This window comes from Trematomus bernacchii, unplaced genomic scaffold (genome assembly GCF_902827165.1).
Source record: "Trematomus bernacchii unplaced genomic scaffold, fTreBer1.1, whole genome shotgun sequence".
Classification (NCBI taxonomy): domain Eukaryota; kingdom Metazoa; phylum Chordata; class Actinopteri; order Perciformes; family Nototheniidae; genus Trematomus; species Trematomus bernacchii.
This window is the reverse complement of record NW_022987828.1, coordinates 92,411-108,447: the sequence shown is the minus strand read 5'-3', so window position 1 is coordinate 108,447 and position 16,037 is coordinate 92,411. Positions and strand designations below refer to the sequence as shown.

The window sequence follows — 16,037 nt, the reverse complement described above, 5'->3', positions numbered from 1 at the left end:
GACTAGGCAATACACAAGACAAATCCAGAAGTCGATGTGATTGGCGGAAGAACAGTTCCAGCAGGTGTTCAAGATAATGTTGATTCAGTTTCATGAGGCGTTGCTCTGTTGATCAGCTGAGAGTCAGTCCTACACTGCACTACAGTACAAAACGAAATAGAATAAAGGACCTGGTACCAAGAGTGAAATGTTTTTTTGTATTTTCTTTATTTACAAAGTTCAAAATGATTTGATTTGATTTATGAATGTCACTTCAAATAAATGAATCTGTATTTTCATTCCCAATTTACAAATCGTGTATCTGTCCAAAACCTTTGAATGCTCACAGTGAACACATTTTTTAAAGATATCCAAGTCGATCCATGCAGTGAAAATAATTATCTGAAAATGTTCTTTCTTCTTCTTTTTTTTGCCAAAAATAATATCGAGCACAGAATAGCCTATCCAACTTTGCTACTCAATGAAAACACCTTTAATAGTATTATTATACATCGCCCATGCACCTGTATGACACTTTGCTAAAATTAGAATCCTGTACCTACATCACCATGTCAGCTCGCTCACACACTCTTTAAGAGTAATCTGCAGGAACACAGTGGTATTTATGAAGATGCGGAAATAGCCTTTGGCATGTACGCCTCATCTACTCAGCATTCAGGCTACAGCGTTTTTAAAGCAGCAGTAGGTGAGATTTGCAGGTTAAAAATAAACATATTTTTATGGTTGGTGCCAATCATTAAGACTTCCTTTCTCGTATCCAGGCCTCCTGCTGGTGTTTTCATATTTTCGGGTTAGCTTTGATTATCAGAGCTGTTAATTACACAGACTCGTTAAGCAGTGTGTGTTTAACAGCCTCTTATTGGACACGGAGTATTTCTGGCTCTGATTTGATAAACAAGGGTTGGTTTGATTTTTAGCTTGTAAACAGGAAGTGTATACACTCTCCGCAATCGCCAAACATCTTAGTAAGTGTCAAACTCAGCTCACTGCTGGTCACCTTCCACAGGATTTAATGGAGGTCTCTGTGCGGGTATAATCCATCGAAAACATGTCGCTTGGAGCACTTAATTGTCACATGCTATGGCAGTTAATTTCACGCTAGACTTGACACCTTAAAGTAAACATAATAAACAACGTGTTAAAAAAATGAACCGCACATTAAATAATTGGATGATACATTATACAGAAGTAAATGAGACATCACTCTAACCTAGTGATCTTCCTTCAGCTCGTATCAATATCAAAACGATCACACATCGGATTTCACTTTGTCTTTTATTCATGACACTTCCTTGCTAGGTATTACAGACGCCCTGATTTAAATGATGAGGCTCGATGATTGTCATCCCCCTTCTCGTCCCCGTTGATCATACAGCGCTCGATACGAGACAGCGCCTCAGTAGTACCTGCGTGATGAAATACTGACGGTGTTAAATAAGGTTACTGGAGGTCGTCTGAGAGTTCTTCGCTCAGGTGGTGTTGTTTGTCTTGTGTGCAGATGTTGTTTGAAACATGGACAGATGTTAAGACCTCCCAGGAACCCTGATGCACCTGAAGTGTCACATCAAAGCTGAGCTCATTAATGGGAAATAATGAATTCATTCAAATGAGTAAGGACACTGGAAAAAGGAAGAACACGATGTTGAGGAGCATAAAACATGTAGAAAGCACAGAAAATGAGAGGAAATTGAAGTAAGGTGGAAGATGGAGTTTAATAAAGAGGAAATTAGTCAAATTCTATTTCTCATTCAAGGTCCTTTTTTACCCTCAATTCCCAGCCACTCTCCTGTTTACCATTTCCCTCCATATTGATATACATCACAATGAAATGTTTCAATGTTTGATCAAATCATCAAATATGGACGAGTATTATCTCGGCCTTTTCAGGCATGCAAAATCAATGCCGATGGCAGAGCACCCTGTCTCAGATGTGTCATTCAGCCTGTATATGAGGAGACACTCGGGGAAGAGCCAGGGGAGGAAGATGAAAGTGAGAGGTATCGCTAACATCCACCCCAGACAGTTGTTCATGAATATCAAAGAACAGCTGTGATGGAGGCAGGATCTCTTCATTTTTTACTCATTATCTAAAAGCAATGGGACACATTGCAATTAAACAGTTCCATAAGTTTGTGTCTATCACTCACAGCGAAGTTTAATTAACAAACATTGATTAATCTGAGAGCACCTCTTCAATAAAAGTCAGAGGAAGGAAACATGCTGCTTGTTGTGCTATTTCTTATTATATATATCTAAGTGTTTGTAGTCAATTCTAAGCCAAGTGTTGATTAACTTGTAGCATCAGTTTTTGAAGAATGCTTCTGGAGCAAAAAGAAGAAAAAAAATCAATGCAGGAGAAGCCTCTCTCCTCCGAACCTTGCTCGTGCGCTCCCTTCCTCTTGTCCTTTGCTCTTGCGAGGGATCGCCTTGGCAACGCATGAGGAAACAAGCGGTGCTCTTCAAGACTCAGACATTAGGGTCAACACTAATCTGGGGGGATGTGATAAACAGCCTGAACCCGAGCCAAAATCACTTCAAATAGAGCAACACGAGACATGCTAGCCTGGTTGCCAAGAGGGATAGAGACTAATTTATATTAAGAGAGGCATGATTCATAGAGCACCTTTAAAGATGTGGCAGGGTTTTTTTATTTTAATGAATCCATTTAAAAAAACAACAACACACAAGTGAAAGGGGAGTTGTTTATAGGCCTATGGATTGGAAATTGTGTCCGTCTCTTCCTCACATCACAAAAAAGGAATATTGTAGCAAACAGCGCTAGTCGATAAATGCTAAATGTAATTCTCCTTCCTAAATGACTGTTCGCTAAGCCCTGCTTCCCTTAGTTACTGTTGCTACTGTTGTCAAGCTTTCTGCTCACACATCTCACATTTGTAGTTTACACTCAGGGTTTCCTGGTCTGTCCAATGAAATTAGCCCAGTGACTTTAAAGGGGCCCTATTGCGCTCATTTTCAGGTTTTTATTTCTATTTTGTTCCGACTGTGACATGTCTCCTTGCTTTAATGTTCAAAAAGCTCTTTATTGATCTCATACTGCCTGTGCTGCAACACCTCTTTTCACCCTCTGTCTGAAACCAGAGCCCAGTCTGCTCTGATTGGTTAGCTGGCCTGCTCTGTTTGATTTGTTAACCGTTTAGAGATGTCCAGCCCCTTAGCTATCACGTACAATAAGTCAGAGCTAGCCAATAGAAGTGTGAGTGTTACGTAGTGATGTCATAAGGTTACATAAGTGAACAAAGGAGTCCAATGGAGGCGTTTCAGGCAGGGGGGAATGTGTGTGGGAGAGAAACTGCAGGGAACACAGGGATTTTAGCCTTTGCAGACAATACAAATAAGCCCCGTACCAAAACAGCTAGACCATACACTGCTTTTAAAGTCTAACAGTATTGTTTTATTGCAAATGTATTGTAACATCTACAAATAACACCATAACTGTTAAGGGTGCCTGAATTAAAAATAAGTTTACCCTTAACAGTTCTTTCATCTATCTATAGGTCCTAAAATGGCCTTTTGTAATTGGATACAGTATATTATCATATATTAAATATAGCTATGCCACATGCCAAAAACACTTTATATTCAGTTTGAGACATACGAGAACATGTAATAATAAAAATGTAATTTTTTCTAGGACAATGCTTGTCCTTGCTAATGTTTGCCTATATGAACAGCATTATTTTAATTTATGAGGGGAAATAATTTGAAGGATGAGGTATACATAATGAGTTTGGCAAACGTTAACTCCTAACAAACATTCCTGCAGTTGCTGGAGTGTAAACCTCCCTGAACCAAATCAATTGCATTATCAAATAGTAAATTAACCATTATTGCTTCTTCAATTATGAACATAAAGCAAACATTATGATGAAAATAAATGAATTCAGTATAGATGATGTAATCAGGTATATAGCTAAATGGTACTTTTAGCAAGACACTTCACCCCAAATTGCTCCTGTGGGGATTGTCCACAGTATTGAGTATGTAAGTCGCTTTGGATAAAAGCGTCTAACAAGTAACATGTAATAATGTAATAATAATACTTTTCCAGATAAACTCAAATGTAAGAGTAGAACATTTAGCATTTCTCTTTCACTTTCACCTTTGGATTAATATTGTTCATCAGACAGTTATATTTTAATGTTAACGACTGCACTTCAGAGTTATGATTATAACAGAGAAAGGTTGCTATAATAAAGGTAATAGTTAGTCATTATGTGTTATCAGTTACAGAACTGCTAGGATTTTCAGCCAGGGTCTGCCAGCCGGGGGATTTTCTACAGAATAAAAGATACATTTTCCATAATACAGAAATGGAAAAATAACAACACATGAAGAAAAGATCAATCTTTTACATTGACGCCTTAGATTTAACATTGAAATACTGTTTATCGGGTTTAAGTATAATCCGGACACTGCTGTGATGGCTGTGGAGGGTTTTTGTCTCCGTCCCTGTAAAGGACATTGGTCGTGACGGTCTTTCTGCTTGTGTGCAGCTGTGTTGTTCAGCCACAAAGAAGATCAGTGTGCGCCTTAGCTGGAGACAACATATGCAAACAAACATTCACATAAGGTGGCACTTCATTAAAAACTCTCTTTCCACAAGCTCTGATGCAAGTCGCTTCAAATGTAAAAGTCCGATCCCCATTTCACGCAGCCCCTCTGAAAGAACTTATTCATGCTGTTGTTAAATCATTGTCTCTCGGCGCAAAGTTCTCCCACTTCCTGTCTTTACAGAGCAAGGTAATTTTTATCCTGCATTTATAATGCAAATGCACTCAAGAAATGCATTAAGATGAGTGATTTCTGCTATTCTTCTCTTTCCATTACGTTATAATGGAGCTCTGCAGTGTTTTCTTTAAAAACATTTCAGAATGAAGGGGTTTGTGAGGATCGGGATGTGTCCTCGTTTCCCCGTCCATTATCTGGCCCTGCTACGGAGCCAAAAGCCACAGGTGCTAATGGCCATGTTTCACACGCTACCGATGCCAACTTCTAACACGCCGTTGTGACAGTTTGGGTCCAACTGTTCATGCACATGCACAGTCCATTTGTCTCTGCCTCTTGGTGCTGAAAAGCTCTTGTGAAGCCTGACGTGCCTATAAAAACCTCTTTCTGCCACGGAGAGTGAGAGGCAGTGAGTGATGGAGAGACGAGGATATATTATATTAATGAAGCATGACAAAAAGGTGGGTGTTATATGAACGGCAGAATAATAGGCTGACTGCAATGAGTAAGCTCAGTGGCGCAGGATCTATGCATTAATTAACACAAATGAGTGTCATGCTGCTGTGAATGAGTGGCTGTCAGGCTGTGGTTTAATCCCAGCTCCAGGAGGAAGCACTTTTGATTTATTTTGTAAAGTGCATGGTTGTTTTCTCGCATTTTTCTCTGCTAGCATATCCTTGACATATGCGTCCTTTATTTGAGACACTGTGTTCTAAATGGCGCTAATGATGATGAATCCGTAGCGACAGCAGCCTGGGCCACAGGATGAGTTGTTATTCAGATAGGGTGTGTGCGTGTTCATCTGAAGACTTATAAATGTGTTAGGGTTGACATTTTGACAGGCCTCTGCAAACTGTTCCCATTGATTGATGTGCCAGCACGCTCCTTCTGGGTGCTGCGGTCCAATGAAATGCCGCGGCTGCAGCTGAAAGACTCCCCATTTATCAGCATCTTAATTATACAACAGAGTTGCTCAAGACCTTGTTAGTCTAAGGGAAATAGCCATTGTTATGCTATACCTGATGTTGTGGAAGCAATTCCCGCAGTGTTTATATTTTGCAGTGTGGCTTGAGAGATAATGGATGATTTATGAGCTATTTTTTCCGCCCACTGGTTGAGGACAGAGGCACTTTCACGGGACTAAAGTCTTCCCATCACACCTAGAATCAAAGAAGGTAATGCTATAGGTGATAGTACAATAGGGACATTTATGTTTAATATCGTCGGCTTGGAAAGTGGATTTCTTTGTACACCCAATGTTGTCTGAACAGAGAAGTAAAAATAAACCAGGCTCCGGTTGTAGTTCATTTTTCCGGGATGCTTACAGGCTTCCTTTCTTACCTTCAACATCAACATTTCCATTAGTGGGATCCAAGATTCCCTTGGGGTGCACTTCAGAACTATATTAAAGCACTGCGTAAGAGTGCTTAATTTGTTTTTTATGCGCAATTCCCACTCTGTGTATTCCAACCTTGAAGTTACATATGAAGAAAGCTGCCTTCAGCAAGATTTCAGCTTTATTTGTGGGGTGGCAGATCTAAGGACTGTCGAATGAAATACAACACATAATAACTCTCATGGCCACATAAAAAATGGAATCAACTCTGTGAATTAGTTTTGGGCGATATGGAAAAAAAATAAATACCTCTATATATTTATATTGCTGCCATATTGCTTTGATTGGTAGACTTTCTATAATGACTATCTGTGCTTTCACATTGAGAATATGTGATAAACAAAACCTCCTATGCCTTTACCCAAATACAATCTAAAAATATATCTAGTAGCCTATCATATCATGATATTGATAACATATATATATGTTCCCCTCCCCTAGTTTGTTACTCATCTTAAAGAATTTTTTTTTTTAAATCGTGAAATCAGGCAACATAATGGTGATTGATCTAATGGCCCACCTATAATGCAATATCTTTATATTTTAAGTATTATGGACATGGGTATCTGTAGTGGAATTCCCCCCAAAAATGCTCTTTTAATTACTTCTAATGCAAACATATCCTAATTCTGCAGATTTACATTACAATCATTTAAATATCAAATGCAGGGTGACTTTTATAAAAAAGTATTCGTAGGAAACGTGTTCATCAGTGAGCTTGACACTAACTGCTTTAAAAGAATCTCTGTGATAAATGTTTTTTTTTAAGCAGCTGCTGGTCAGTTTGAAATATTACAGGGACTAATGGAAAGTCAGGAACAGCCATAGGAAGTTGTTAGATGAAGAACTGCAGTCTGCACACCTTCTTAACAAACTACTCTCACTCTTTGCAGACTCATGCAGTGTGCAGCATAAGATGTGATGGTGGCTTGTAGAAAGATGGAAAAAGCCAATTATAGCCTGACTTCTTAATTAACAAGGTTTTTTTTCTGCCACCTATTATTCTGGGACCTGTAGTTTTAAACCACATTTTCCGTTGCCAAGAGCGAAATGTCACCACATTAAAAAGGAACTAAAACCTTAAAGATAGCCACTTTAAATGTCTCAATCCCAGAACAAGACAGTTGAATGTCAGGTCCTTAGGAATTCAGCATAATCACCGTATTCCCATGATGCATCAGTTTCTTAATGGAATCTCAGTCTTGAAAGAAAATGCTCCTTTACATAAAGCATGAGCGTTCACTTAGTGGTCTGAAGAGGATTTAAGTAATAGCCAATAACAGGACAAACAAAGCCAATTGATGATTTGTTTGGAGTAAATTTGACAGAAACGGCAAATTCCACCTTTAAAAGAACCCCAGTGAAATAGTCAAATCAAAATCAAATCATATCAAGTTTTATTTATATAACACATTTTTAAAACGATTTTTGGTCGAGCCAAAGTGCTGTACATGCAATAAAAACACTTTACTACAATAGCAAACAGAAGACAACAAATTACAACAGCAAAAATAAAAATCACACACAGGGAAGAGTCGTGCTCCGCTCTGACTAGAAGGCCAGAGAGAAGAAGTGAGTCTTTAGTGTCGATTTAAAAACCCCTAGGGTCTGGGCCGACCTCACATGGAGGGGCAGAGTGTTCCAAAGCCTAGGGCCAGCTGCTGCGAAGGCTCTGTGCCCTCGGGTTTTGAGCCTGGTCTTGGGCACTATCAGCAACAGCTGGTCAGCCAACCTTAAAGCTCTGGCTGGGGTGTAGCGCTGGAGGAGTTCTGCTATATAGGCCGGAGCCAGCCCATTTAGTGCTTTAAAAACAAATAAAAGGAGTTTAAAATCTATTCTGAACCGAACTGGAAGCCAGTGCAGTGAGGCCAGAATTGGGGTGATGTGGTCACGCTTTTTATGGCCAGTGAGAAGACGTGCAGCTGCGTTCTGGACTAGCTGCAGGCGTCTAATTGAGGCCTGGTCCATACCCACGTACAGAGCGTTGCAGTAATCCAGTCTCGAGCTAACAAAGGCGTTAATAACCCTTTCTACGTCATTAAAAGATAAAAACGACTTGGTTTTGGCCAATAGTCTTATTTAAAAAAAGCAGGTTTTGACTACGCTGCTGACCTGCAAATTTAAAAGCGCTATTGAAGGTCACTCCAAGGTTCATGACAGAGGGGAGGATGTTTTTATTGAGGGAGCCCAGAATTTCAACCTGGGAGGCTAGAGGTTGGGGTCCAAAAAAGATGACCTCGGTCTTACTCTCGTTGAGGTTGAGGACATTTTGGCTCAGCCAGGATTTTATCTCTGTTAAGCAGTCCATCAGCTGCTGTAGTGAGTTGACATTTGAATTGAGAGGCAGATAGATCTGTACATCATCAGCGTAACAATGGAAGGGGATGTTGTGCTTTGTGAGAATTGAACCTAGGGGCAGTATGTACAGTAGAAAAAGGATGGGGCCCAGAATCGAGCCTTGGGGAACCCCACAGGTAAGAGGGGCTTTAGCAGAGGAGAAGGTACCCAACTGCACTAAGAAGCTACGGTCAGTCAGGTAAGACCTGAACCATGCAAGGGCAGAGCCTGTGATGCCTGCGGACTGTTCGAGCCGCGACAACAGGATGCTATGGTCCACAGTGTCGAAGGCAGCTGTCAGGTCTAACAGCACCATGGCAGCTGGGCTACCTGAGTCGGCGGCGAGGAGCAGATCATTAAAAACTCTTAAAAGGGCTGTTTCAGTACTGTGCATGGGTTTGAAGCCAGACTGAAACTTTTCATGAATGCCATGCGTGGTTAAGAAAGACTGCAGCTGGGCGTAGACTAGCCGCTCCAGGGCTTTAGATAAAAAAGGTAGCTGGGAGATGGGCCTAAAATTTGCGAGAATGGAAGGGTCGAGATTTTTCTTTTTAAGTAGTGGCTTGACCACGGCATGTTTGAAGGCAGCTGGGACACATCCTGAGCTAAGAGAGGTGTTTAAAAGTAATAAAACACTTGCTCCAACTGAATCGAAAACATCTCTGAGAAGGCGAGAGGGAATGCTGTCTGAGGTGCAGTTTGTCGGCCGCAGGTGCATGACTACATCCGAGAGAGAAGAGAGGGATACAGGCTCAAAGTGGTCGAGGACAGCAGGGCACTGAAAAGGAGCAGAATCTGGGGTAGCACTAGTGTGGGCTAGCCTCAGAGCAGATACTTTTTCGATACAATTAAAAAAAGAATGTATCACAGAGTAGTCAATGGCACAATTGGAGAAACATCACAGGGATTAATGATCGAGTTGAGGACATTAAAAAGAACCTGAGGTTTATGGCTGTTTTTGGAGATTAACAGAGAAATGTGCTCTATTTTGGCTGCTTTGACTGCCGTCTGGTAGTCGGAAAGGCAAGCACGAAGGATTTCTAGGGAGACATGGAGTTTATCCTTTTTCCATTTTCGCTCTGCACGCCTGCAAGCGTTTCTGAGAGCACGAGTACAGTCATTGAGCCACGGCTCTGAGAGAACTTTGGTGCGTCTAAGCGTAAAAGGAGCAACAGAATCCAGTATTAGGGTACATGTCGAGTCAAACATGGAGATAAGCTCATCAGCACTAAAAGCACAGTTCATCTCTAATTTACAGATCGGAGAAGCATTAAAACATCAGAAAACTGTGAGGCAGTCAAGGGGTTAATTGAACGCAGACGGGCACGTGATTCGACTCCTGTGGAAGTCATACGTTAAATGTGATCAGCATTAGTTTCATTCTGAATGAGATCCTGTCAGTAACGGCCACTGTCACCAACAGAAGTCTTTCAACAAATGTTGATGGTTGCGTATTTTTCTTTGCCTTTTATAAAACTATTTTAGGAAACAATCAACTCAGACGTGAGAGCCAATTTTCCACTGAGAGAAATAAAAATGAAGGGCAGCACATTTGGTCTCTTGTGTTCATTCTTTTCTTTGAATGCCTGCACTCAAGTTTGCTGGGATGTCATTAAACTTAAAATAAAAACACAGGATGACTTTGGCGCTGAACTCCATATGGGAATGTGGTCACTGCAACAGACATGGTGTCTAAAAGTTGCAGAAAAACAATTACTGAATTCCTGTCCAACTTTCAAACTAGCTTGTGTCTTATTGGCCTCATGGCCTGTATATGTATTTTCACATAGAGGGTTTTCTTTTATCAGTCTTTGTGAACATCTGAAATAGCCTTTATGGCTGGGTTGATCTGCTCACATCCTCTTACAGTACATACGCTCATATTACTAAGTGTAGGGTGCTACCAATTAATGTCATTCTTTTCTCAGAGCGTTTTCATACTTCAGATTAAGTACTATGGTGGCAAACAGATGCCAACACACTACAATGTCCCAAAACATTTCCATTAGGAGAAACGCTGCAGATCAGAAATTATGCAAATGTCACAAAACACATGCAAATGACTAGGTTAGCTAGCTAGCTAACAGAAGGTCTGAAAGAATATTGGAAGGAATCATGTGATGACTTAAAATATACAGCCAAATGCTTAACAAAACACTTTTAGGGGATCAAAATGTTGCAAACAACCTTCATTAAGTCAAAACACACATAAAAGGTTAAGGTTCTTTGACGAAAATATGGACAACATCCTAACTAGAATTCACCATGAGGTAGAGATCTGTCAATCAAAAAGTAGCTATGCACCAGAGCATATGCTTCTTCATTGTCTATTTGACTCTAAATGGGACCATCATTTACTAAGTGAACATCATGCTGTATTGAAGAAGAGAAGTGCAAGAGACCATAAACCCAGGGAAATGTTTACTGAGTAATAAATCAAAGAAGAAGTAGGGTAATTTTTTCGTCGACTTCTATACAATTATAGTGCAGGTTTAAGGCACTTCCGCCTTGGCTTCACTTTTCAGACCCGGAGATGGCTGCTTGGCTGTTAAAAGCTAAAAGGCTAATAAAGATAAGGTAATTCTAGCCTGCACAAGTCAACAGCTAGGGCTCTAATCCTTTTAACGTTAGCTTGTGTCCCCTGCTACCTTTAATTAGCCTGAAACACTCTTTATCAGTAATGCCACTTTTACACAGCAATCCCCAGTGCTGACATCAGCCAATATTACTTCCCATAAGGGGGTCATTTCTATTTTCCCAGCGTACTCATTCCTGTAGATTGGTAATAGCTGTCTTTACAGTTCAAATTGCAAAAGTATGTTCGGAGATGGAAACTTCAAATTCAGTTCGAATGGATAAAAAACCATTCAGTTACTGTGGAGATGTTCTCATAGAAATTTGAGGGCGTAGGAGTAAAAATATCTGTAGGTCATAAGCTGTAGGTGGGTGATTTCAACATATTGACCCAGGGTAAAAAAACATTGCTGAAAACATAAAACAGTTAGGAAGGTCTCCTTAATGTGTCATGTTAAGAGGATGTTTTATTGAGCCGGGGAGAAAAGGACACTCAGGACTTGGATACGTTCCCAGCATTGCTCAATAGGACATGTGCAAAACAAAGAACCTGAGAGAATAATTGGGCTATAGGGTGTCTTTTATTGTTTATGAAGTACATTTTTCATTTGTAACAGCAATCATTTGCTCTCTCTTCTTTCAGATGTTATATATTGTCCTTTATCTCAACTAACTAGCTGCCTCCAATCATTGAACTGACATTTTATCATACACTTTGTTGTATTTTATATTTCACCTGCACCTGAACGGACAAGGGTGACTGTGAATTCATTGAATTTCCAACTGATTGGGATCCTTGGAGCAGCACAAAGGAGTGTGACTTTGTATTGTGTGATCAGTCGTTAAACCCTTTTTTTCCCACATTGCACATGGTGTCCTTGGTAGGTCTACTAGCAGAAAAATATCACAGGCGAGTGTGACCTCAACCTTTTTCTTTAAAAAGACTCGAACACCAATAGACGGATTATTTATCTGGTCAGAAATTGAACAATAAAAAATGAACAGACTTATCATCAAGTGTCTGTTAACTTAGTTTGACCAGAGCACAGTTCTTAAATCACAGAAGCAAAGACAATCATGCAATTTAAAGATGCCCTATTACGCTTTAAAGGGGACTTATCATGCAAAATGCACTTTGTGATTTTATACATAAATATGTGTGTGAACTCACGCAGCGGCAGAAAATAAAACCCTTTCTCTTTCCTCCGTACCCACATCTTTTAAAAACGGGGGCACAACGAGCGGATACAGATTTGCTGCTGATATTACGTAATTTCGGATGGTGGACCCACAGAGAGTTGCTATCAGAAACAATGCCTGACGTGTTTTGGACGTAATATGGTATTTCTATACATTAGCAAGCATCGCTAACACTCAGAGCTAACCTGTACTGGAGAGCACATGTGTTTAAAAAGCAGGAAATAAAAAAAGAACTCACCTTGTGATAAACCCGCAAGAGAAAAATAATTTGAGTTCCATACTGTTTCAGAAATAATCCTTGACGTGGTTTAAACAGGATGGTGTTTTATCACAGCAGAATGTAACTTTATCTCCCAAAATCCGTGTTTCTCTAACAGGGCTGGAATAGAGGGATATGATGGATGTCTAAAATGCATGATCTGTTTGTATTTTGAGAAAAACACATCATAGACATGTTTTTATATATTTTTATATATCTGAGACCCATAATATATGCCTAAAAATAGCATGATAGGTGCACTTTAAGGGGTATTCCCTCTTGTATTGCGTTATAGGTGCATGTAAATGGTCTGCAAAGGCTAAAATCTCAAAGTTTCCTGCCTGAAACTTCTCCATTGGACTGATTTGTTAACTTCCGTAACAGTTGCGTTACTATTGGCTAGTGTTCCAACACATTGTACGTGATAGGCTAAGGGGCGGAACATCCGTAAGTGGTTGACCAATCACAACAGAGCCGGCCAGCTAACCAATCAGAGCAGACTGGGCTCTGGTTTCAGACAGAGGGTGAAAAGAGGTGCTGCAGCACAGGCAGTATGAGAAAATATATATTTATATATATATATATATATATATAATTTTGAACAAAATAATTATGTTCATTTCAATTTTGCTGAATTTTGCTTTTTTTTGTGCCTTTCCACAGGCCCAAATTGCTACGCAGACACTTCTGTGATACCGGCTGGGCGCGAGGTGAAGATTGATGAGTGTACAATCTGCTACTGCACATACGAGGAGGGCACATGGCAGATTGAGCGTCAGGCCACCTGCAGTAAGAACGAATGCCAGCGGAGCTAAAGACTGGCACAGTCAGAGGGTACTTTGGCACGCAACACCAGCGCCAATCCGCATGTAAACTCTCGGCCTTTCACCTCCTCTACCGGACACCAGTGTCGGACAGCAGCCCTCCAGCATTTCAGCATTTATAGTCACTCCTGTATTACTGAAGAAAAAAAAAATGCTTTTATGAAAGTTTATAATCCACACACAGAATATCTATTTATCTATGTATTAAATTATGTATGAATATATTCAAATACATTAATGCTGAACTAGTGAACAAATATTTTTTATAGGCTCTGTATTTTATTAAGCAATGTATTGGACCAGAGGTCAATAAAAACAGAATGTATAGAATACACACAGCTGTCTTTTGAGGGAATAACCTCAACTTCTCGACATGTGGGGACAAATCCTGACACCCGTCCCCCTACCACCAAAGTGCAGACTAGACTGTTAGATCCATTTCAGAAGAATGGGTAAAGATGTGCTGTGTAGAGAAAGATGAAGTGGAGACTCAACAACAACAACAACAACAACAACAACAGAGAAAAAAACAAGGGAATTCAATAGGACTTGGACTGTTTCCTGATTTATTTAATCTCTTTTGGATGTTCAAATGTGTGTTTTGATTTTAAAGTGCTTTTTTGTATTTCTTGGTACTGTGTGTTCATGTTTCAAATAAATGCCATTCTGCACTCTGTAATCACTCAAATGGTATACTCTGTACTTTCCACAGAGTCAACATGGTAACTGTGAGGACAGTGTTTTACATATACAGACTTCAAATGATACTGAGATGGAACTAGCAACTTAATTTCCTCCACAAATGATGTGTTTCAAATATCACAGGAAGCCTTCGAATGTGACAAACCTGAACAAAATAATGCACTCTTTAGATGTTAGCATGTTTTGGCTTTCAAGCTCCAGGGTTTGAGAACTGTGTGTGATCACTTCAGGTAAATATTTAATGAGTTGTCATGAGGATATTAAGTTATTCAGCATTGCTGCGGTTTCATTTTTAATAGCAAAAAGCATCCCCACAGAGGTTGGAATACAGATTCTCAATAGTTGCCTTAGGTTTTCAACTCCATTAATAAAAGCCAGACTGGACCTTCGAATGTCAGTGATCCCAATTTGTTTCGGAAATTTGGAAAATGAAAGGTCACAAGACTCGTCTTCATCTTCAGTTTGATGAATGTGGTAGAGCCGTTGGGTCCATCGACCAGCAGCACATCAAAATGAGGATTAATAATTTAAGTCCAGGTTATGAACACTGAAGGGCAGGCTGTGATGAATGGATGCAGATGTTATGTTTCGTTTTTTTCTGTCATCTTCTAACATTCGCAGCTCTCTGTGTCCCCTTTTGCAATGTGCTACACTCGGAAAACTCTTTGATCAAGGGGTAGCCAGACAACGGTGTTGCATCTCCTGCAGAGAGACGTGCCTGTCAGCCAGTCAGCAGGATCGAGGTAAATAAGCCTAAATGCATGTACATGCTACGTGACAGGCTTCTCTCAGAGCAGTAGGGGAGCGGTGGCACAGATCTATTAAGGTTTCCTGGCCAGCATTAAGTCCTCGGTTTGTGACTGTAAAGGTACTCTCAACTCAAACTCATCCATTCCAGGAAAACAGAACCTGTGCTGGTGCATACAAATGGTAAATGATTGTGGGATTTCACCCATCCAGCAGTCCTTTATAGTAATACAGAGTGCTCATTTTCTTTTCCTCCCTCTTGCCGTGTGGTGTCTTTTCTCTCATCTGGCAAGATAATAATCCCTTATGTCGGCTAACCTGCTGTGTATTAAGCCAGTGAAGTAATGAATCTGACCGAGGATGTTATCTGTCACCCCTTTCTGCTCTGTCCAGGTCATTAACATTCACAATTGGCTTTGGATCAGTTCATATTCCAGCAGTATTTCAACAGCAGCTCTGTGTATGATGGGATGGGAAAAGCAGTGATTAGGCCTATAGAAACGAGGCTGGATCCTTTGCTTTGAAATTAAATTCCCAGAGTGGTGCGCATCTAAACCCAGTCATTAATTAGACACATCTGTTGGAGAAGCCCATAAGAGATTAGCCTGGTCTCCCCAATGCTTTAACTTTGTAATTAGGCTTCTGCCCTGTTCTGGACAATGTGCAGCGCCGCAGATGAGATGTGTGTTCACATTACAGTTAGTGATGAAATTCATTATACATCTTTAGCAATCGGCCAGCTCTGTCATTTAATATAAAGCGTTATACGTTTTTGAGTAACACTCAACTTCGCCACCAATCAAAAGTTGAAAGCTTCATCAGTATGCAGCTGTACAACAAGACCTTCAGGCACTCACAAATATAAAGGCATTAACTCAAATGTCCTCCAGAATTATTGGCTTCTGATAAAGGATTGTGAAATGTTGTAAACTAAAATGACAAGTAACACAACTCAGCTGAAGTGAGTTCTGCACCTACCGGTTTATCATTTGAATGAAGACAAATGCCTCGAGTGTAATCTACAATGTTAAAAATGGTTTGCTCATTTAAACGTTCCTCTTAAGAATTCCATGTACGCAAACCTCGTCTGATTCCTTCATTTTGTTTTGTCAGTTAAACCTTGACGTCCCCTCTATTCCACAAACAATTTGTTTTAGGCATGCTAGTGGCAATGTCAGCCTGTCGGTCAGTCTCTATCAGCGCTGCAGACTGAAATACCTGAACAGCTAATGGAGGGATTTCCATTACATTT

At 40.2% G+C, this 16,037-nt stretch overlaps 1 protein-coding gene across 1 annotated transcript in view; it reads left to right on the top strand.

The window, feature by feature from the left end:
* Positions 1 to 14,048, top strand: part of vwc2 (von Willebrand factor C domain containing 2) — a 28,537-nt gene extending 14,489 nt beyond the window's left edge. The window contains exon 4 of the mRNA XM_034152518.1: positions 13,176 to 14,048. Coding sequence (XP_034008409.1) covers positions 13,176 to 13,327 — 152 coding nt within the window. The 3' untranslated portion in view covers positions 13,328 to 14,048. The remainder of the gene's footprint in view (positions 1 to 13,175) is intronic.
* The last annotated feature ends 1,989 nt before the right edge of the window (positions 14,049 to 16,037 follow it).